The following is a 23,494-nucleotide window of genomic DNA, read 5'->3' as shown; positions in this document are numbered from 1 at the left end:
TATTCACACATTTAAGGATCTGAGAAACTCTATAGTTAAGAATTCCTTAGTTCAGCATTTCCTAAACTTAGACCACAAACGATTTTTTCTAATACCCATTGACATTCTATGGCGCACACTTAAAGAAATTCAGGCTTAAATAATTGTAAAGCATTTAACTTTTAGTAGTAATTCACTTTTTAAAAAACTTGTTTTATCTTCAAATCTGATCTTTCTGTAACAGATAACACTACTGAGTCCTAAATTTTAACTTGTGTAAAGTTATTACCATGGTCTTCCTGAGAATAGTAATTTCTACCACTGTTGCCTTGAGCCTGGAGATGTAGAAATAGCTTAGAGCTATGTTTTATTTGAAAGGAAGGATTTATTATTTTTTGTCTATTTATGCCCTTCATTAAAGTTTTAAATAGGGGAAGCTAAAGAGAAGTGTAATTTGTTACTTAGAAAGTAAGTGGTTGGGATTTTAGTTTACATTGAATAGCTAGTCCTCAAACTTTGCACCCAGAGAAAGCCTCTGGACTTCACTATAGGTGGGTTTCACTGCTATCCCTCTTTTCTCCTAAGAAGCACCCCTACATCAGGCAATGGGCTAAGCAGTGCAGTTGTCCTTAGTTGCCCCAAGTTAGAAACTGATTTTAAAGCAAGAACTTCCACAATAAATTTTAGAAATGTCGATCCAGATACTGAACTACTTAATTTCACAGATTGAACACTAAAGCCCTAAGTCTGCTGACACTTCTGAATGTCTATCAGAAGAAACATCTGGTTGAAATTTTGTCATACCACAGTTGTGATTCACAAACTCGAAATGCTCCAGAATTGGACTGTCTTATCAGACTTCAGGCTCAGAACATACAGCAACGACACATAGTCTTTCTAACAGGTAAGCAATGGTCTGAAGCTTTCTACTATGAATATACGAATGTGGACAAAAGGATTTTGTGGGTCTGTAATGGGTATTGACTGTTAAGCTATGATTCTGAAAAGGTAGCAGAGTGTTTTACGAGGGTTGGGGGCAAGCATTATCATTTGTCTATGTATATTTTCAAGTATTTCATATTCAAAACATTTTCTTTTTAATTTAGAAAAAAATATCCAGATGTCCTCCAGTTATACAGATAATGGAATAGTAGTTGCATCTGCTGAAGCCTTTATGCAAAACTTTAAAAATCTTGTGGGCTATCACAACTCAATCACAGAAGAAAACCTTCCATTGCTTGGTGCTAATGAGAATCTTGAGTCACAGTCAGGTAACTTTTTAGTAGTTTTCATTTTCTTTAAGGCAGAAAGAAAAAGAGGAATGGTTATGCCATTTTCATATAAGGAAATGCCTATTTAAAAATGACTCACTTTGGTGTATAACAGCTTCAGGGGGAAGTGTTTTAGGAATTTATCATTTTTATACTTAGCAAACCCCCAGTCTCATTTTATACTGTAGTCAATACAAACTGTTAGCATTTCTGTGGACTGCACATTATAGAGTAGGCATTCTGTCTTTGAGGGTATTGTAAGCTTTATTGTCTGCTGTTGTCAGCAAAGGGGTTATAATTTTTACAAAAGGACACCAGATACAGGGATTTGGCATCAGGTTACTAAATCTCCCCAGAGGTACAAAGTAATTTAATACAAAATAGTAGGGATATCCATAGCTTTAGTTTTGTGAGATGGCCTCTGCTTTGATTCCAGGTTTTATGTGAAATAAAAGATGTACTTTTGTTTTTGATAAAAAGCAGAGATCAAACCAGTTTAGTAGTAATCCAGTGAAGCTAGATGTCAGAATTTTTATTTTGTATTTGTCTTGTCAAATACTGAATTACCGTATAACTTTAGATGCTGTTTTGACATTAACCCCTTTGGAGCTGGGAGTTGGGATTTCCCAACATTAAACGTGAACACATTTCGCAGAAGCTTTTAGCATCGGATTATCTGGACATTCACACCTAGTGTGAGTGTTGTGACTAAGTGAACTTGTGGCAGAAGACCAAGCTTTAAGGGATTGTGGACTTGCAGACCCTGACGCGTTATATTGTGTGAGTAGTGTATAATTTTAAAACTTAAACAAATTGTGTGTTTCAATAGAGGAGGACTTTTTGTTTTTTAAATGTAGCTCTTTTAGAAAACGATGAAAAGGATGAAGAGGATATGTCTCTGGATTCAGGAGATGAAATCTCACAAATAGAAGTGTACAGCAGTTTTCATTCAGAAATTTTGGCGAAAGAGACCAAAGGATCACGTGGAACAGATCAAAAAAAGAATACTCAAATTGAGTTGCAATCGTCTCTTGACGTGCAAAAAAGTTTATTAGAAGATAAGACTTATCAAATTGATTCTGAAGAGACAGCTTTTATTGATGTAAGCTCTCAAGGACAGAACAGCAGTTCAGCTGAACAAGATTCATATAGCAACTTTCAGGTTTATCAAAGTCGATTAAGTATGTCCCATCACTGTAGTCATTTTAATGTTCTCACTCACCAGACATTTTTGGGGACACCATATACCCTTTCATCAAGTCAGTCTCAAAGTGAAAATTACTTTTTATCTGCTTATACTGAAAGCTTGGGGGAGAAGTGATTTTTCCAGGCCATATTTAAAAGAGAAATAATTACAGTATTTTTTTTTTTTTTTACGTAAGTTGTTACGAACTTTTTCTGTTTCTTAAAAGTGAATTAACAATTTATATTTCATTCTCTAGAAACAAAAGGTTTCTGTTCTTTCTCAAATTTTTCCCCTCTTATTTAAATCATGATGGCCTGTAACAGTTGAAGCATATAAAAATTGAAATAAATATATATATATTTTTTAACATATATTGTACTTGAATTATCTAATGTTGGCACTTTTTAAGTTTTACATTTGTATATCACCTGTACTTTGGCTTCAAATTGAAGTCTGTTTTATATATAAAACTACATGTTTGCAAAAGAATAGTAGACAGCAATGGCTTTACTTCTCTAATGTTAGATGATACCAACTACTTTTGCTGAAATGACTTATCAACTATTGTATTTATTTTCATTTAAGCTTTTGTATAGTGTTTTTACACAGGTATAAGCCAGCGATATTAATAAATACTTACAGGATTTTGGCTCAATACCTCAAGATTTGTCTAACAATGCAGTTTCTTTTGGATAATAAAGTCTGTACATAGGACTTAGGCCTTAATACCAGGCAGCATTATTTTTTTATCTTCAGGCTTAGCCATGTTGTTAAAATTCTGGTCAACCTGTATTTTAGAGTACTTGATAATTATAATTTTCAGTGCTTGTGTGGCTCTTGTTGACTTACTCAAATTCAATTTCATATTTCAAAATACAAATTTATTAAAGGCATTGGACAATTTGGAAGAAATCCTTTGCTATAAATTTTTAAATTGGCGGTCTTAGAAAAGAAATATATTTTTGAGGTGGTAAGTACTAAAAAATAACTTTAAATTCAGGTAAAACATGTAGTGGAGGTAAATTTTAAACCCACATCTGTTGCCACTAACTGCCTCTGCATTACTAATGCAAAAAAGTCATAAAAACAGGATTTGGAGAGAAGAAAATTACCATGTGAGCCTAAACTGAATTTCAGTTATTTTAGTAAAGTTGGGATGTATTAAATCAAACTTTCCTTTGGCACCTCAGAACAACTTGGAAGAGTTTCTACGCTTTTAAATCTTTTTGTATATTAAAATACGTAAGTCGTGTTTCAGTTAATAAGCTATACATAAAATGTGTGGAAGAACATTATTAACAGATCAGAAAATCCAGATGTGTTTAAGGTAAGTAGGAAAGTGTTTTTATAGGACTTAAATGCCCAGGTTGTGAAAGAGCAGAAACATGCTTGTTACTACTACTAAACTTTTACAAAGGTGTCTGTTTTATTGTTAAAAAACTACATATATATATATATTATACACACACACATATACAGCATTTTATTACATAATATACAATTTTTAAATAAGCATCTAAAATATAAACCTAGACTATTTGTAAAAATAGTTAAGTGACAGGGACATTTTAGAATTTGGAAGACAAATGTGAAGGATTTGATTTTTCTACATTTAAAACGAAGAACTAAAATTCTTCTTGATTGGCAGCTAAAGGCATGAGATTAGTTTCCAACTCCCTTTGCTTCTGGAGAAGGCCCTGAAATTACATTGATATATGTTAGTAAAGATATGCAGCAGACTTGCAAGTTACTCCTTTTTAACATTTTTTTACCCTGTTAATCCAGAATTTTATTTTTGAAAAAATGTATTAAATAGTTCAAATACTTGGCTACTGTCTGTTTCTCTTTGTCATGCTAAATTAATTACTCAAAAAATTTTAGTAATTCTCACACTAGACTTGTATAGCTATTATAGTATATGTAAGATTGTATTTTTAGCATAGAAACAACAACTAGGGATGACTTAATCTTAAAACCAAGTCTACATGATTTTATGGGTCTTAGTTCCCCTCTTCCTGTCTGCCAAATGCTAGTGTTTCCCACACTAACAGTGGCTAATATAAGGCCCTACTGAATAATATGTGGGTGAATGTGTACACCATAGTCCTTCTCTTGACCTTGTCTCCACAAAGCTAGAAGTTTTACATTAAAAACAAAAAAACCTTCAGTGTGTGAATTTACCAAACCTGAGTAACATAACTCAATATATTTGTAACCAAACCTACCATCTAAAAAACAAAGGCCACTTTTCTTCATAATCCTGTGTGAGTGATTTCCTAGCTCTATAGAAAGAATTGGTAAGCAGCACTTCACTCATCAATTTGAAATCAAAGGCACTCCTAAAATGACAGTGTATTTTCCCCAAACACAAAAAATATACTTTAATCAAAGCTAACTGCAAAAATTTTTGCAAGCTGTTTTTTTAAAGCCAAGCTGATGGAGAAAAGTTACAATTTTTACCTAGGCAAGATGAGAAGTCATAATTGGTCTGGGATATAGGATAGTCTGGTGGGTAAGGTTACACAATTTCACAATGAATTATATTAATTTGGGGACTTCTGTTGTGTTCTGAACACTGCCAACACATAAAAAAGCGTGAACTGCATTACTGAGAACCTATTACAACATAGTTGTATATTTTCTGCCTTTGGTTTTAGGGCCTTATTAATATTTTACTGTACAAATGTATGCTTTTTCATTCAATAAAATTGTTTTAAATATTTGAATTGTCTCCTGACTTCATGCTGAAAATTCTTAAAGATGGCAAGGTGAAGCAACCTGAAAGTCCTGTTTTATTTCCATTCAAGAGTAGGATGTGCAGGGTGGAGCAAAAGTAGGTTTACAGTTTTTCTTATGGAAAATAACAATAGTTAATACAAGAATAACTTGTTTCATATACTCATAACTGTAAACCTACTTTTACCCCACCGTGATGTTGAATTTTTTTTTAAACTGGGATGTAGTAAAGTCACAAATCATGTAGCCAACCAGGCACTTAGTAAAACAGCCATTCCAGCACACAGCCAGGAAAAAATCACATCCTCACTTCATTAAAAAATAAGTTCATACCTGTCTCAGTTCTGACAGTCCCTTCAGGATTGCTTGCTGTCGATCCCTGTTTTTCACCAGGTTAGGATTAAGAAGTGGATCCCTGACATAATCAGAGTCAAATAGCTGTCTTTGTTCTTGGTCACAGTCTAAAGCCAGATGAAAATGACAAGAATCAAATATATTCCTAACAATATGATATAGCCCTACACTACAGTATATTCTTAGGATTCATGAATAAATTTATATCCTAGGAAAGCACCAAGCAAAATTCAAGTAATAAGATAGTCGATTAAAAATTTAGTAATGGATCCTCAAACTTGGGCAAACCTTGTTATGACACTTTCTAGAACTGGGACCAGATTACCAATTTGGATTTTGAATTTACAATTACAGAGGGAAAGAATACTTACTTTGTGGGTTTGGGTACTGAAGATCCTGGGTGAGAGGCCTAGACAATGGTGCATCTGGATCAAGGTAATAGATCTCATTGGTTCGAACATAGGGAATAAAATGAGATGGTTCAGAAATCCTAGGTGATAATTCTGTTTGATTGCCTCCTGAGATCAGATTCTCTCTCTCATAATTATTTTTTAACGTCTGAGTTTGTTGTGTTCTGTTTTTCATCATAGAAACTGGTGGTGATTGAGACCTGTATTTTCCAAAAAAGCATAAATAGAACTAATGAAAAATTGTGTATTTTAGATTAAGCATCTCTACTATTTAATCATGTTTCAATTTATCCTAAATATGCTTGTAACACCTGTAGAAACAAAATAGGATTAATTTGAGTTTTTACTAGTACTTGCTAAAAATATATACATACACTTTATGCCAATTGGGACGAGGGAGGGAGGGATTGATTCTGAGAATCAATACTACCTAGGTTATTTAAGCCTAATGTTTCTCAAATAATTCATCATAAAGTAATGTACTTACTATCTGAACTACACTTGTTGTCTGAGAGCCACATTCTGAGACAACTGAATCAGCTATTTCTTGAACAAAGACAAAAAGTCTAACAGTTCTAAATTTTCAAAATTGAATTTCTCATTATCCATACCAGTCATTTCTTCCCACCCACCCTCCAATCCAAGCAGAATGTCTTAGTTTGACACTGTTATCATACCTAGAAAATCAAAAGTGTTAAAGCTGGGAGATAACAGAAAACATCACCCACATTCCTGCCTAGGAGGCCTGAGCCCAGTCCAATTTAGCTTAAATAATCTAGGTAATTTTAAATGCCAGCAGCCCTTTCTCTTAGACCTCTACTCTGGAAATCACTCTTTCCTGTTTGTCTTCATATGTGTACATGCTTGACCTCACCTGTATTTTTGAACAAATACTTTTTATTTCTTTTGTACCACATACAAAGCACTAAGTAGCTATGGAATCTATCCTAAACATACCTTTCTTTGCTGAAAGAATTAATTTTCAGACGTTCTTCTTCCTAAAAGATGGGTAGATAAATGCAGAAAGGAATAATAGTATTTCCACATGCTCTCACGAATACTTCAGTGGTTATTTATGGGGAAAATATTTGAGGATAATTGGGTAAAAGATAATAGATTATGGGATAGGTTGGTTTTTTTTTTTTTCCTGAGTCAGAACCAAGCCATTAATTCCTGATCTTACAAATTACCCTCTGTCTAGCTGGATCACAAACTTTTTGCATGAGTGTTTGAATTAAAAAAAGCATTAATCCACACAAGGTTTAAAGGTAAATTAAAGGACCAGATAGTAAACACTTGGTTTTGTGGGCCATGTGGTCTCTGCTGCTACTCCGAACTCAGCAGCTGTTGTGTGAAGCCAGCCAAAGATAAAAAGAATGAGATGGCTGTGTATTTTTAAAACTTTTATTTACAAAAGGAGGCAGCAGGGCAGATTTGCCCATGGGCCATAGTTTGCCAGCCCCGGGTGTAAACTAAAGCAAATTTCAGACAAACAGCCTTGTGAAAACATGCATGTGGGGAACTTTTAAATCTAGAAATAACAGTACATATTTTAAAATATGTATTTGAGACAGAAGAGCCTTTACCTTTTTGACTAGATGCCACCTGAACTTTGACTCAGCTTCCTGATGAGAAGAATGAACTGGTGAAGTGCCTCTATTTTGAGAGAGGTTTCCAGGATTATTTCTTTCTACCAAATGAAGCAGTTCCATTTGCCTTCTTACCTTTTTTTCTTCTCTCTGCTTTTGAAGCTGTTTAGGGTACTTTTCTGATGCTGGAATATACCCTTTGAGTGGCTTATTTATATTCCAATCAGGCCTTTTAGGGCATTTCTTCCTATGTTTTGTTTGTTTCTCTGCATTTGTGAACTGATTGCAATGGTCATTATACCAACTGTTCTCTTTTTCTAAATTCAATCCATCCTGACTTAGTTCTTGTTTGTTTTTCTTGGTGTTAAACTGTTCATTAAATTCTGCAGGTATCTCGGGAGACGAACAATTTATAATTTCCCTGTCTATTACTGATCCACAGTGTGATTCTGCACTGGTGAATATTTCAATATTTAAGTCATCTAAAAAGAAAAAAAGCATATGATTTTTTTAAATTGTGGTTAAAATACACTTAGCATAAAATTTTCTATTTTAACCATGTTTTAAAGGTAATTGTCTTATTAGTTACTACCCTCTAAAACTTTTTTCTTAAAATTTTCAAAACAGATTATATAGCCTTTAAATATCTCCTCATTCCTCTACCCCCCAAGCCCCTGGCAACCACCATTCTACTTCATTTCTATAAATGTGACTACTGTAAATGCCGCACATAAATAAAGTCACAAATATCTGCCTTTTTGTGACTGGCTATTTTCCCTTAGTATAATGTCCTCAAAAGTTCATCCATGTTATAGAATTGTCCCTTTTTAAGACAATAATACACCATTGTTATGTATATAACACATTTGTTTACCTATTCATGTGCCATGGGACACTTGGGTTGCTTGCACCTTTATGAACATGGGTATCCAAATATCTCTTCGAGATCTTTTCAGTTTTTTTCAGGTATAGTAGAATTCCTGGTTCAAATGGTAATTGCTGTTTTCTATAATGGCTGCACTATTTTATAATCCCAGCAATAATAAACAAGGGTTCTAATTTCTCCAGATCCTTCATTAAACCTTTTTAAAAAATATTTATTTTTTAGAGAGAGGGGAAGGGAAGGAGAAAGAGTGGGAGAGAAACATCAATGTGTTGTTGCCTCTTATGTGTCCCCTACTGGGGATTTGGCCTGCCTGCAACCCAGGCATGTGCCCTGACTGGGAATCGACCAGCGACCCTTTGCTTCACAGGCCCGTGCTCAATCCACTGAGCTACACCAACCAGGGCCATTAAAGCATTTTTAAATATACAATTCAGTGGCATAAAGAACTCACTACACTGAATCTCCCATTCCATACTCTCCTTAACCCAGCAACTTCCACTCTACTTTCCATCTCTGATTTTGTTCACCCCACCCTAGATCCCTCACACAAATGGATCATCCTATGTTAGAGTACATATCGGAAGTTACGATGATTCATTTGTATACGAATAGACCATTTTTTAAACAACAGCATGGACTTTGCTTTGACTTGAATATACAAACATATCTAATACCATGTTGTATAACTAAGTATACTTCCAAGAAAAGTTTAATTTGCAATTTTCATATCAATGGTAACTGACAAAAACTTTTCATCAAAAGCAATGTAAAAAACGAAGTGACGTCAAGTGTTCTTGGTTTGAAATTAACATAGTACCTAAGTATTGAATATAAAGGGATCTGGAAAGTGTCCTTCAGTTGTTTTCACTCCAGAGGCACCGGGGAAATGTCTTTTATAACTCCCCTCTTGGAACCAAATTTTTAGGGAAATGTTGCTATTGATATACAGTCATGTTACATTTTATGTTCTTTTAAGTCCATATTTCTCACTCACACACACACACCATTAAGCTTTTGCCTGCAGATCATCCCTGAATCACATACAACCTTTTTTCCATCGTGAAAAACAGTAAAAGTTTCACCATTCAAAGACATCTGAAATATCCTTACTCATATAATGTTCAGTGATGTGCTCAGCTTGCACAGCTGTATAACCAGTTAAAAACCTTGTAAAAACTTTCTTTTACTTACAATTAAAATTTTAAATTTACAATTAACTAATGAAAGGTGGAGGTCGGGCTGCACATTGAAAAAAACCAGCCCAATTATTGCTCTTATCTTGGAGACTTCTTAGGTTATTATTTCAGGCTGGAGTTGCTCCAAGACTAATCCCTAGTAAGGCTGCCCAGCCTGTGGTCATTCTCATACTGGGTATTATTTTTTTTTCCACTCAAGACACACTTGACACCTTTTTCTATCCTGCTCTCTGCCCTGGCAGATTGACTGGTATGAACCATATCAGATTAAAGAGAAAAAAGTCAAGATATTTATTCCACTAGCTCATTTCCTGGAACTTCACCTTACGTTGACTCTGTCCCTTTACCAAAGGTGCCTTTCTAAATCATCTTGAATTTTTTGATTTTGGGACTGATTAATTTTTCTTATGTATAGCTGCTCACTGTTAATACACAGAATTTTACTATCTTAAAGACTTAGTTTCAAGCCCTGGCTGGTGTAGCTCAGTGGATTGAGCACGGGCCTGCGAACCAGAGAATCGCGGTTCGATTCCCAGTCAGGGCACATGCCTGGGTTGCAGGCTGGTTCCCTGCAGGCCAACTCCCAGCAGGGGATGCATGAAAGGCAACCATACATAGATGTTTCCTTCCCCTCTAAAGATAAAGAAATAAATAAAATCTTTTAAAAAAAAAGAGTTAGTTTCATTTTCCTTTAACTGGTGTGAGAATTTATATAACTTTGTTATTTACGTGGACATGAGGAAGGGACCAGGTTCTTCAGGCTTAAAAGGCAACTATCAAATACCAAGAGCTCATAAGCAGAATAATTTCAGATAAGTAAGCAGGTTGCACTGTCGAATTGCTTTACCCCACTTCCCCTTTCAAGGTTCCTTTCTACTTTCTGTCAAATAGTGTGGGTAATTTGGTGTTTTCAAAGCAAGGTCTAAAATTACCTAGGAGAAAATAGTGCTATATTACGGTACAGATTTCTTTCAACATATTTGTTTTGGGGCTCTCTACTACGCAACTCCAGAGTGGCTTTTATATTTCTAGAGAAATATAATTTCCTAACTTATAATCAGTCAAATTGATTTTTGTCTCTTCTTAAGTCACTGACAGGAGGCTACATTTAGGGGTTAATTTAAAAAGTGGACTTCTGCCAAGATGGAGGCATAGGTGGAAACACTGTGCCTTCTCCCACAACCAAGTTTGAATACAACTAAGGTTTGGAGAACAAAGACACGGCCAAAGAACAGAAAATTGAATTATATGGAAGTCTGACTACATCTAACCGTTCAACAGGGACGGTAAGAGGGGCGGAGCCAGCAACAAGCAGGGTCTGGCAGGACAGATCCCCTGACCTAGGTGCGAACCAGTCAGGGTGTTGGGCAGACTGACCGCAGTCGAACATTTGCGCACAGTGAGACGGACCACGCAGGCCCCAGGGGGCGAGGGCTGACGGCGGTGACACACTCTCGTGCAGTGGGACGAAACGCATGGGCCTGGTGACGGTGGCAACTGCCCCACCTGTGGGGGCCAAGGCGGCAGCCGGGACGCCATTGTTCCTCTTTGACCCCTGCCCCACAGACAACATCACAACCCAGCGACTTAGTTGCCCTGCTCTAGTGAACACCTTAGGGCTCCGATCCTGCTACGGAACAGGGACAAACAGCCCAAAAGATGGCGCAAGATGAACTTAAAGTTCCAGAGCCAATAACTCTCAGTGACCAAGAAATTGCCAGCCTCTCAGAAGCACAATTCAAGACACTGTTTATCAGGATGCTCACAGAACTGGTTGATTATAGTCACAAACTAGAGGAACATATGAAGGCTAAACTAATTGAAATGAAGGAAGATGTCCAGGAAACCAATAGTGATGGAAAGGAAACTGGGACTCAAATCAATGGAATAGACCAGAAGGAAGAACAAAACATCCAACCAGAAAGGAATGAAGAAATGAGAATTCAAAAAAATGAGGAGAGGCTTAGGAACCTCCAGGACATCTTTAAATGTTCCAACATCCAGATTATAGGGGTACCAGAAGGGGGAAAGAAACATCCACGAGTGGGAAACGTATTTGAACAAATAATAAAGGAGAACTTCCCCAGTCTGGCAAAGGAAATGGACTTCCAGGAAATCCAGGAAGCTCAGAGAGTGCCAAAGAAGTTGAACCCAAGAAGGAACACACCAAGGCACATCATCATTACATTACCCAAGACTAAAGTGAAGGAGAGAATCCTAGAAGCAGCAAGAGATAGGGGTACTTCTACAAAGGAGTACCCATCAGACTGTCAGTGGATTTCTCAAAAGAGACCTTACAGGCAAGAAGGGGCTGGAAAGAAGTATTCCAAGTCATGAAATCCAAAGACCTACAGCCAAGATTGCTTTATCCAGCAAAGCTTTCATTTAGAATGGAAGGACAGATAAAGTGCTTCTCAGATAAGATCAAATTCAAGGAGTTCATCATTACCAAGCCCTTGTTATATGAAACGCTAAAGGGACTTATCTAAGAAAAAGATGAAAAATATGAACAGTGAAAGGACAGCAAACTCACAGTTATTAACCACACCTAAAACAAAAGCAAACCAAGAGGACAGCTAGATCAGGAGTGGAACCATAGAAATGAAGAACACATGGAGGGTTAGCAACAGGGGAGTGGGAGAAGAAGGGGGGAGAAGGCACAGAAAATAGAGGGTAGGTAGTAAATAGATAGGGGGAGGGCAAGAATAGTGGGGGAAATATAGAACTTGAGACCCGTGGTTATAAACCAAGGAGGGGAGTATGGTGGGGGAGGGAGTGTGCAGGTGGAGGGGAATGAAGGGGGGGAATAGAACAACTGTAATGGTATAATCAATAAAATATATAAAAAAGAATAAATGTAACTATGCATGATTAATTTTAACTACAGTTACTGTTATAAAAAATAAAAATAAAAAAATTAAAAAAAAGTGAAACTTTACAGTTTAAGGTGGTGACCTAGTAAGATCCTTAACTCACCTCCTCACATGGACATACCGAATCTACAGCAATATATGAAACAATTTCCTCTGAACTGTAAAAACTGTCCCCTTGACTCCTACACATCAGGCAAATGAGAAAGAGACCACACTGAGGTCACTAGGAGAGACTGGGACACAAACCACCCACCCTACCTCCACCATGGCACCCATGAATCAGGAGGGAAATCAAAACCCAGAGCTTTTTGGTTTGTACACCACATTGTAGTTTCAAGACCTACACTTAAGAGATGAACCTCCAAAACATGTAACTTTGACAATCAACAGGGCTTGCAAACATGACCCACAGAAGCTCACGCATGAACTCACTTGCCCCAGGGCCCAGTGCAGACACAGCCAATTATGTCCAGACTGTACTTGAAAGTGGCTCATTTTCATTAAAACGTTGGCCTGAGGGGCAGGCATCTAACTTAACACATCTAGGGGCCTGCTGGGATCCCCTCCAGAGGACTGAAACTGGCAAGTGATTTACTTTTTAATTCTAGGCAAGTTCCCCAACCCCTGGCAAGCATCATCCTTTCCCCCTCTGCCTAGTTCCAGCTGGCAGGCACCATCTTTGTACTCTCCTTGTGCCCCATTCCAGAGTGCCAGTATTTCCTGGAAAGGCACTGTAACATGCATCTGGTGTCCCATTTTTTGTGGCCACTGCCAGGGTAATGCTCCTGATGGCCTGGCTCTGGAGGCCATGAGGGCTTGCATTCCTGAATCAAATGGGACTCTTCACAATTGGGAGAGAGTTCTTGGCAGGCCACCACCCTACTCCCTGAGGGATAACCAATAAGTGGGAAGGATATCACAATCTTGGAGGTCCCCACCTGAAAAGAAAGAGGGAGCCCAAGTGGGGAACAGGCACCAGAAAGAGGAGCCTCCATAACATCTGGCTTAGAAAACTGGCAGGGCTTACAGCTGGGAAAGCCAAAGGGCTGCAGGAAACCAAGGTTGTGCTCTGTGAGTTCCAGTGCAGAGGCAGCAGTTTGAAAGCACCTGGGTGTTATGAGAAGGTAACATATTGACTAATTTTAGGGTGTGTGCTGGAGAGACAGGGACCTGTTGGAACTTTTGCAGAAAAGTAAGTACTTCAGAAATATAAGTACTGGCAGGCACCATTTAAAAATCTTTCTTTGGGACTTCCGGCCAAGATGGAGGCATAGGCGGAAACACTGTGCTTCCTCCCACAACTAAGTTTAAAGACAACGAAATTTTAGTAACAAAAACGCAGCCAAGACACAGAAAATTGAACTGTACAGAAGTCTGACGACAACGAACCATTCAGCCAGACCGGTAAGAGGGGCGGAGTCAGTGGCGGAAGAGGGTCAGGCTGGAAAGATTTTTCCGTAGGACAAACCCAGGAGTGTAGGCAGCACCGGTTGGCGGATCCCAGGCGTGGGGTGGCAATGGGCAGACCCACTGAAGACGCAGGGTGGCTGGCTGACTGCGGTCACACATTCGCGCGCAGATAAACCAGGGAAGGAGCAAACAGTGAGACCACTCAGGCTAGGGCCCCAGCGAAGGGAATTAGAGCCTGGAAGCACCAGTTAGAAAGACTTGCGGGGTTGAGGTGCCTGGAGAAGCTCCCAGGCTCACAGAGAGTTTGTTGGAGAGACCCACAGGGTCATGGAGAGTACACGGGCCCACACACCCAGGAACCAGCACCAGAGGGGCCTGATTTGCCTGTGGGAAGCCACAGAGGGGACAGAAATCTGAAAGAGAGCGGAGGAAAGTGCCATTTTTTTTGCCTTCTCTGACCCCACCCCACATACAGCGTCACAACCCAGCAATTGGGTTGCCCTGCCCTGGTGAACACCTAAGGCTCTGCCGCTCATACATAACAGGTGCAAACAGACCAAACATTATGACTCAAGAACAGCTCAAAGCCCCAGAGCCTATAATTCTAAGTGACCAAAAAATAGCCAACCTTTCAGATGCACAGTTCAAAACACTGGTGATCAGGATGCTCACAGAACTGGTTGATTTTAGTCACAAAGTAGAGGAACAAATGAAGGCTAAACTAACTGAAATGAAGGGAAATGCACAGGAAACCAATAGTGATGGAAAGGAAACTGGGACTCAAATCAGGGGAGTGGACCAGAAGGAAGAAAAAAATGACCAAACAGAAAACAATGAAGAAACAAGAATTCAAAATAATTAAGGAGAGGCTTAGGAACCTTCAGGACATCTTTAAACGTTCTAACATCCGAATTATAGGGGTACTGGGAGGGGAAGAGGAACAGCCACGAGTGGAAAACTTACTTGAACAAATAATAAAGGAGAACTTCCCCAATCTGGCAAAGGAAATAGACTTCCTGGAAATCCAGGAAGCTCAGAGAATCCCAAAGAAGGTGGACTCAAGAAGGAACACACCAAGACACATCATAATTACATTAGCCAAGATTAAAATGAAAGAATTCTAGAAGCAGCAAGAGATAAGGGGACAGTCACCTACAAAGGAGTTCCCATCAGACTGTCAGTGGATTCCTCAAAAGGGACCTTACAGGCAAGAAGGGGCTGGAAAGAAGTATTCCAAGTCCTGAAAGGCAAGGACCTACATCCAAGATTGTTCTATCCAGCAAAGCTTTCATTTAGAATGGAAGGGCAGATAAAGTGCTTCTCAGATAAGGTCAAGTTGAAGGAGTTGATCATCACCAAGCCCTTATTATATGAAATGTTAAAGGGACTTGTCGAAGAAAAAGAAGACAAAAAATATGAACAGTGAAAGGACAGCAAACTCAGTTACTAACAACCACACGTAAAACAAAAGCAAACTAAGAGGACAGCTAGATCAGGAGCAGAACCATAGAAATGGAGATCACATGGAGGGTTAGCAATAGGAGAGTGGGAGGAGGAGAAGGTACAGAGAATAAGTAGCATAGACAGTAGGTAGAAAATAGGGGGGAGGGCAAGGATAGTATGGGAAATATAGAATCTAAAGAACTTGAGACACATGGACATGAACGAAAGGGGGGAATCGTGGGGGAGGGGTGTGCAGGGTGGAGAGGAATGAAGGGGGAGAATGGGACAACTGTAATGGCATAATGAATAAAATATATATATATGAAAAAGTGAAAAAAAAAATCTTTACTTCCATCCAGCTAGTCTGATACTACCAGATGCCAGTTCTGACTTCTCCATTAATCTTGCTATAACACTGTTCACCCCACCTGGCCTTTTCTGAGGACCCATCAGGCTGGCACCCCTGCCATACCTGGTGGATGGCCTCAGCAGCACCAGCACATTGCAGTGTGTCTTCAACAGACAGTAAAGGCTGAGCCTCACTGCCAGCCACACCAAAGCCCTGCCCTGCACACCAGTGCATGCTCAAGGGTTATGGCTGGGCCCCACAGCCAGCTGTGTCTGGTGCCAGCCTTGCCTGCCACTGTGTCCTTAGCAGTTGTACCCGATTCACAATGGGAGGCCACATAGGGAACACCTCTGGAGCACATGGCTCTGATGACAGGGGGTTGAGGGAGGATTCCGTCACTTTGCACCATGGTACACCTTGTAAAAAAGGCTGCATTTTCAAGACCACGAGACATAGGTGATATACCCAATACATAGAAACAAAGAGGCAAAATGAGGAGACAAAAGAATATGTTCCATGCAAAACACAATACAAAACCCCAGGAAAAAATTAAACAAAATGGAAAGGAGCTGTCTACTAAATTAAGAATTCAAAACAATAGTCATAAAGATGCTCACCAAACTCTGTAGACAAGCTGAGAATTTCAACAAAGAGACAAAAACTATAAGGAACCTATCAGAGCTGAACTAACTGAAAAATACACTAAAATGGATTAGTGATCAGAAAGATAGAATAGTGGAAATCACCGAAGGGAAAGATTAAAATTTAAAAGAATGAGCATAGCATAAGGAACCTCTGGGACAACATCAAATGTACTAACATTTATATCACAGGGATTCCCAGAAGGAGAAGAGTAAGAGAAAGGAACAGTAAATCTATTTGAAGAAATAATGGCTGAAAATGTCCCTAACCTGATGAAGGAAACAGATATCCATGTCCAGGAAGCACAGAGAGTCCCAAACAAGATGAACTGAAAAAACACACCAAGAACATCAATAGTAAAATGTTAAAAGTTCAAGGAAAACAGAGAATCTTCTTAATTATTTTTCGTTCTTGCCCAAGGGCACTTTTCATTGCTTTATAGAAAGAGAGGGAGAGAAACACCGATTGGCTGCCTCCCATATGTACCCAGACTGGGGCTCACACACACCTGGAATGGAGATAGCATGCACCCAGACTGGAGATCAAATTTGCAACCTAGGCATACGCCCTTACCAGGAATTGAACCCTCAACCCTTTTGGCTATGGAACAATGCTCCAACCAACTGGGCCACACCAGCCAGGGCAAAACAACAGAATCTTAAAAGTAACAAGACAAAAACAACTAATTATATACAAGGAGATGCCCATAAGAATATGACCTGACTTTTTAACAAAAACTTTGCAGGCCAGAGGGAGGTGCAGGATATATTCAACATGATGAAAGAGAAAAAAACCTACAACTAAGAATATTCCACTTGATAAAGTTATCGTTCAGAATTGAAGGAGTTTCCCAGATAGGCAAAAGCTATGGAGTGTATCATCACTCTCACATTACAAGAAATATTAAAGGAATTCTTTAAGTGGGAAAAAAAGGACCAAAACTAGAAATAAGAAAATATATAAAAAAAGAAAAATCCCCCTCATAGAAGCTAGTATGAAAACAATTAAATTGCAATAAGTACATACCTTATCAATAATTACTTTAAATGTAAATGGACTAAGTGCTACATTCAAAAGACAGGGTGGCTGAATAGTATGAGATAATAATAAATGGATCAATCTAACAAGAGGATATAACACTCTAAACATCTATGCATCCAACTTAGGAACAGTGAAATACAGCAAATATTAATACACATAAAGGAAGAGATTGACAGTAATGCAACAATAGCAGGGGACTTAGAAAACCCACTTACATCAATTGATAGATAATCCACACAAAATCAACAAGGAAATATTGGCCTTAAGTGACATATTAGACTAAACAGACTTAATAGATATGTACAGAACATTCCATCCCCAAATAGGAGACAACAAATTCATTCTTCTTAAGTGCACACAAGCAGTGCCCAGGGCAGATCCCATGTTAGGCTATAAAACAAGTCAAGAAATTTAAGAAGATTGAAATCATGTCAAGCATCTTTTATAACCACAATGGTATGAAACTAGAAATTAATTATAAGAGGGAACCTGGAAATAATACATGTGGAGGCTGAACAACATGCTAGCAAACAACCAATGGGTCAATGATGAAATCAAAGGATATGAAAAAAATACCTCAAGATAAAGAAAAATGGAAAGAACATTACAAAATCTATTGGACACAGCAAAAGCTGTTATAAGGAGGAAGTTTATAACAATACTGGTCTACCTCAAAAACAAGAAAAATTTCTAATAATCTAAACTTATACCTAAAGGAAGTAGAAAAAGAATAAACAAAGCCCAAAGTTAGTGTAGAAGGAAGGAATAAAGATCATAGCAGAAGTAAATGAAACTGAAGTTGGAAACCTCAGTCTTCCTGATTTCAAATTATACTACAATGATATAGTAATCAAAACAATATGATACTGACACAAAAACAGACACATAGGTCAATGGAACAGAATAAAGAGTCCAGAAATAAACCTATGCTTATATAATCAATTAAATTTACAACAAAGGAGACGAGAATAAACAATGGGGAAAAGTCTTCAATAAATGTTGAAAACACTGGAGAGCTACATGCAAAACAATTACATGGGACCATATACAAAATAAACTCAAGCTGATTAAAGACTTAAATTTAGGACCTGAAACCATAAAATTTCTAGAAGAAAACAGAGGCAGTGAATTCTCTGACATTTTTCATGGCAATATTTCTCTTCTGATATATTTCCTTAAGCAATGGCAACAAAATAATGGGACCACATTACACAGCAAAGGAACAATCAACAAAAAGGGAACCCGAATGGGAAAAGATATTTGCAAATGGTATATCTGATAAGGAATTGATATCCAAAAATATATAAAGAACTTAAAAAACTCAGAATAAAAAAAGCAAATAATTCAATTAAAAAATGGGTGGAAGACCTGAAGACATTTCTCCAAAGAAGACATAGATGGCCACAGACACAAGAAAAGGTGCTTAACGTCACTAATCATTGGGGAAATGCAAATAAAACATCATCTCACACCTGTCAGAATGACTGTAATCAAAAAGACAAGAAACAAGAATATTGGTGAGGATGGGGAGAAAAGGGAACCCTTGGGCCCTGATGGTAGGATAGTAAATTGGCACAGCCACTAAGGAAAACAGTATGGAGGTTCCACAAAAAATTAAAAATGGAACTACCATACTATTCAGCAATTCAGTTTTGGGCATTTATCCAAAGAAACACAAACACTAATATGAAAAATATATGTACCATTATGTTCACTGAAGTATTATTTATAATGGCCATGATAATGAAAGCAAGTAGGTGTCCGTCCATCCATAGATGAGTGAATGAAAAAGATGTGATATACACATATACAATGTAATATTACTCAGCCATAGAAGAAAATGAAATCTTACCATGTGTGACAACACATATGAACACAGAGGGTATTATGTTAAGAAAAAAGAGAAGTACAAATATGGTATTTCACTTATATGTGGAATCTAAAAAACTAAACACATGAACAAACAAAACAAAATAGACTCATATAGAATACAAACTAGTAGTTGCCAGATGGTTGGGCAATGGGCAAAAAGGGATTAAGAAGTACAAATTTACAAAATAAGCCTCAGAGATGTAATGTACAGCATAGAGAATACAGTCAATAATATTGCTATAACTTTATAGGGTGATAGATACTTACCAGACTTACCATAGTGAATACTTCATAAGGTATATATAAATGTCAAATTGCTATGTTGTACAAATGAAAATATTATTGTATGTCAACTATACTTTAATTAAAAGAACTTTACATTCCAGAATAAAGACTTTTTTAAAAACATAAAATGTGAAGGGAGGGAGAATAAAAACATAGAGATTTAGAATGTGTCAAAACTTACATTGTTACCAACTTAAAATAAACTGTTATAAATATCAGTTGTTACATGGAAGCTTTATGGTAACCACAAGACAAAAACCCACAGTAGAAACAAAAAAGAGAAAGAGAAAATAACCTAAGCACACCACTAAAGAAATCTTTAAAACATAAAGGAAGAGAGTAAAAGATGAAAGGAACAGAGAAACTACAAACTAACCAGGAAACAATGAACAAAATGGCAGTAAGTACAACCTAGCAACAGTTACTGTAAATGTAAATAGAATAATTCTCCAATCAAAAGATACAGAGTGGCTAAAACAGATATAAAATTAAGACCCATCTGTAGTAGTACCCCATTATCTGCAAGAAATATGTTCCAAGATCCGAAGTTGATGCCTGAAACCACAGGTAGTACTAAACCCAATGCATGTTTTTTCCCATATATACATGCACTTTTCGGCTTCTCTGTGGTACATTCCATTTGTGAGCATCACTATTCTTGTGCCTGGTGGCCATTAAGTAAAATAAGGATTATCTGAACACAAGCACTGAGACACTGTGACAGTTGATCTGATAACAAAGGTGACATGTATGCAGGTAGCACATACAGGGTGGATTTGCTGGACAAAAGGATAACTCATCTCCTAGGTGGGACAGGACAAGATTTTATCATACCACTCAGAATGATATTCAATATAAAACTTATGAAGTTTCTTTTTGGAATTTTCCATTTAAAATTTCCATGGTCAATCAAAGTTAACTAAAACCATATAAAGTGAATCTGTGATAAGGGAGGGTTACAAGAGACTCACTTTAGATGTGAGGACACACACAAAATAAAAGTGAAGGGATGGTAAAAGAAGAACATTACATAGTGATAAAGAGGTCAATCCAACAAGAGTTGGATTGGGTTCTGTAAATATTTCAGAAACCAACATAGAAGCACCAAAACACATGAAACAAACATTAACACACATTAAGGGAGAAATAACAGATAGTAGCAGATGTTAATAACCCACTTACATCAATGGATAGATCATCCAAACAGAAAATCAACGGGAAAACATTAACCTCACATAAAATGTTAGACTGATGTAATTCACAGATATATACAAAACATACCATCCAGTTGCAACAGAATGAACATTTTTCTCAAGTGCACACAGAACACTGTCTACGATAGATCATGTATAAAGCCACAAAACAAGTCTTAATACATTTATGAAGACTGAAATCATACCAAACACTTTTTCCAACTACAATGGTATGAAACTAAAAATGAATTACAAGAAAGCTAGAAAATTTGCAAATATGTGGATATTAAACAACATGCTATGCAACCACCAATGGGTCAAAGAAGAAATGAAGAGGACTTCAAAAAACACCCTGAGACAAATTAAAATGAAAATATATTAAAACTTACGGAATGTGGTGAAAGCAGGTCAAAGAGAGAAGTTTATCATGATAAATGCCTACATCAAGAAATAAGAAAACCTCAAAATAACAACTTAATTATACCTCAAAGAACTGGAAAAAAGAATAAATGAAAACCGAAGTTATCAGAAGGAAATAACGCAGAGGAAATAAACAAAATAGAGATTAAAAAGATAATAGAAAAAAAACAAACTATAAGAGCTGGCTCTTTGAAAAGATAATCTGACAAACCTTCAGCTAGACTCACCAAGAATAAAAGAAAGTACTCAAATAAAATCAGAAATGAGTGAGATGTTACAACTGATACCACAGAAATATGAAGAATCGTGAGAATACTATGAACAATTATACACCAACATATTTGAGAACCTGTAAGAAATGGATAAAATCCTAGAAATGTACAACCTACCAAGACTAAATCAAGAAGAAATAGAAAATTTAAACAGACCCATTAGTAGTAAGGAGAATGAGTAATCAAAAACCACCCAACAAACAAAAGTCCAGAACCAGATAATTTCACTAGTAAATTCTACCAAATATTTGAAGAATTATTAACCAATGCTTTCACAAAAGAGTTAGAAGAGGAGGGAATGCTTCTGAACTAATTTTATGAGGCCAGCATTACTCTGATACCAAAACCAGATATGTCTGCCACAAGAAGGTAAAATTACAAACCAATAACCCTGATGAAACACATGGAAAAACTTCCTAACAAAATATTAACAAAGTGAATTCAATAATACATTAGAAGAATTATATACACTGTGATCAAGTGTGATTTATTTCAAGGATGCAAGGAGAATTCAGTACACAATCAATCAATGCAACACACTATAATAAAAAACGAAGAATAAAGCTGTGGCTGGTGTGGCTCAGTGGATTAAGTGCTGGGCTGCAAACCAAAGGGTCACAGGTTCAATTCCCAGTCGGGACACAAGCCTTGGTTGCGGGCTGGGTCCCTGGTATGGGGTGTGCAAGAGGCACATTGATGTTTCTCTCCTTCCCTTCCCCTTGCTCTAAAATAAATAAATGAATAAATAAAATCTTTTAAAAAATGAAGATCATATGATCATTTCAACAGATGCAGAAAAGCATTTGACAAAATTCAACATCCATTTATTATTAAAAATCTCTGAACAAAGTGGGAATAGAGGAAACATACCTCAACATAATAAAGGCTACCTATGATAAGCCTGCAGCTAACATACTCAAGAGTGAAAAGTTGAAAGCTTTTTCTAAGACCAGGAACAAGACAAGGATGACCACTCTTACCACTTTTATTCAATATACTAAAGAAGTCTCAGCCAGAGCAATTAAAGAAGAAAAAGAAATAGAAGGCATCCAAATCAGTGAGGAAAAAGTAAAACTGTCACTAATTGCAGATGACATATTATAACAGAAAACCTTAAAGACTCCACACAAAAAAAAAGGCTGTTAGAACAAATGAATTTAGTGAAGTTTCAGGATACAAAATCAATACACAAAACTCTGTTGCAGTTCTATATACTGCAACAGAGACAGTGAACTTAAGAAAATTATCCTATTTACAATTCATCAAAAAGAATTCTAGGAATAAATTTAACCAAAGAGGTGAAAGACCTGTACATTGAAAACTGTAAGACATTAATGGAAAAAAATTCAAGAAAATGCAAATGAAAGAAAAAGTATTCCAAAATCACAGATTGGAAGAATTAATATTGTTAAAATATCCATACTACCCAAAGTGATCCACAAATTCAATGAAAATCCCTGTCAAAATCCCAGGAGTATTTTTCACAGAAATGGAAGAAACAATCCCAAAATTTGTATGGAACCACAAAAGACCCTGAAGAGCCAAAGCAATATTGAGAGGGAAAAAAAACAAACCTGGAGGCAACACACTCCATGATTTCAAACTATACTACAAAGTGATAATAATTTAACAGTATGGTATTGACATAAAATAAACATATAGGTCAATAAAAGAGAATAGAGAGCCCAGAAATAAACACACCCATATATATGTTCAATTGATTTATAATAAATTAGCCAAGATTATACAATGAGGAAAGGACAGTCTCTTCAATATTTGGTGCTAGGAAAACCAGACAGCCAAAAGCATAGAAATAAAATTCGACCAGCATCTTGTATCAGAGGTCCCTGATCTTTTTGGCACCATAGACAGGTTTCATGGAAGACAAATTTTCCACAGACTAAGGGTGGGGGGATGGTTTAGGGAAGATTCAAGTGCATTACATTCAAGGTCACCTCTTGCTATGTGGCCCAATTCCTAACAGACACGAACAGGTACGAGTCCACAGCCTAGAGGTTGGGTACCCCTGTCTTGTATCATATACAAGAATTAAATCTAAATTGATTAAAGGCTTGATTATAAGACCA

At 37.1% G+C, this 23,494-nt stretch overlaps 2 protein-coding genes across 14 annotated transcripts in view; one reads left to right on the top strand and one right to left on the bottom strand.

The window, feature by feature from the left end:
* The window catches only part of TASOR (transcription activation suppressor), a 54,128-nt gene extending 49,602 nt beyond the window's left edge, over positions 1-4,526 (top strand). For 3 of the 5 annotated variants that reach the window (XM_037040704.1, XM_037040702.1, XM_037040700.1), the window contains exons 22-24: positions 705-883; positions 1,086-1,250; positions 2,108-4,526. In XM_037040704.1, coding sequence (XP_036896599.1) covers positions 705-883; positions 1,086-1,250; positions 2,108-2,571 — 808 coding nt within the window. In that variant the 3' untranslated portion in view covers positions 2,572-4,526. Of the gene's footprint in view, positions 1-704; positions 884-1,085; positions 1,251-1,830 lie in introns of all 5 variants that reach the window. The other 2 variants (XM_037040705.1, XM_037040703.1) reach the window with 1 other exon arrangement.
* The window catches only part of CCDC66 (coiled-coil domain containing 66), a 70,834-nt gene continuing 51,290 nt past the window's right edge, over positions 3,951-23,494 (bottom strand). For 7 of the 9 annotated variants that reach the window (XM_037040706.1, XM_037040711.1, XM_037040707.1 and 4 more), the window contains 5 exons: positions 7,523-8,007; positions 6,894-6,934; positions 5,898-6,136; positions 5,506-5,633; positions 3,951-4,133 (listed from right to left, as the gene is read on the bottom strand). In XM_037040706.1, the coding sequence (XP_036896601.1) occupies positions 4,062-4,133; positions 5,506-5,633; positions 5,898-6,136; positions 6,894-6,934; positions 7,523-8,007 (965 nt within the window). In that variant the 3' untranslated portion in view covers positions 3,951-4,061. The remainder of the gene's footprint in view (positions 4,134-5,505; positions 5,634-5,897; positions 6,137-6,893; positions 6,935-7,522; positions 8,008-23,494) is intronic. The other 2 variants (XM_037040710.1, XM_037040712.1) reach the window with 2 other exon arrangements.

Source organism: Sturnira hondurensis, unplaced genomic scaffold (genome assembly GCF_014824575.4).
Source record: "Sturnira hondurensis isolate 20B ecotype Veracruz unplaced genomic scaffold, ASM1482457v3 Scaffold0002840, whole genome shotgun sequence".
Taxonomy (NCBI): domain Eukaryota; kingdom Metazoa; phylum Chordata; class Mammalia; order Chiroptera; family Phyllostomidae; genus Sturnira; species Sturnira hondurensis.
This window is presented reverse-complemented; position numbering and strand designations above follow the sequence as displayed.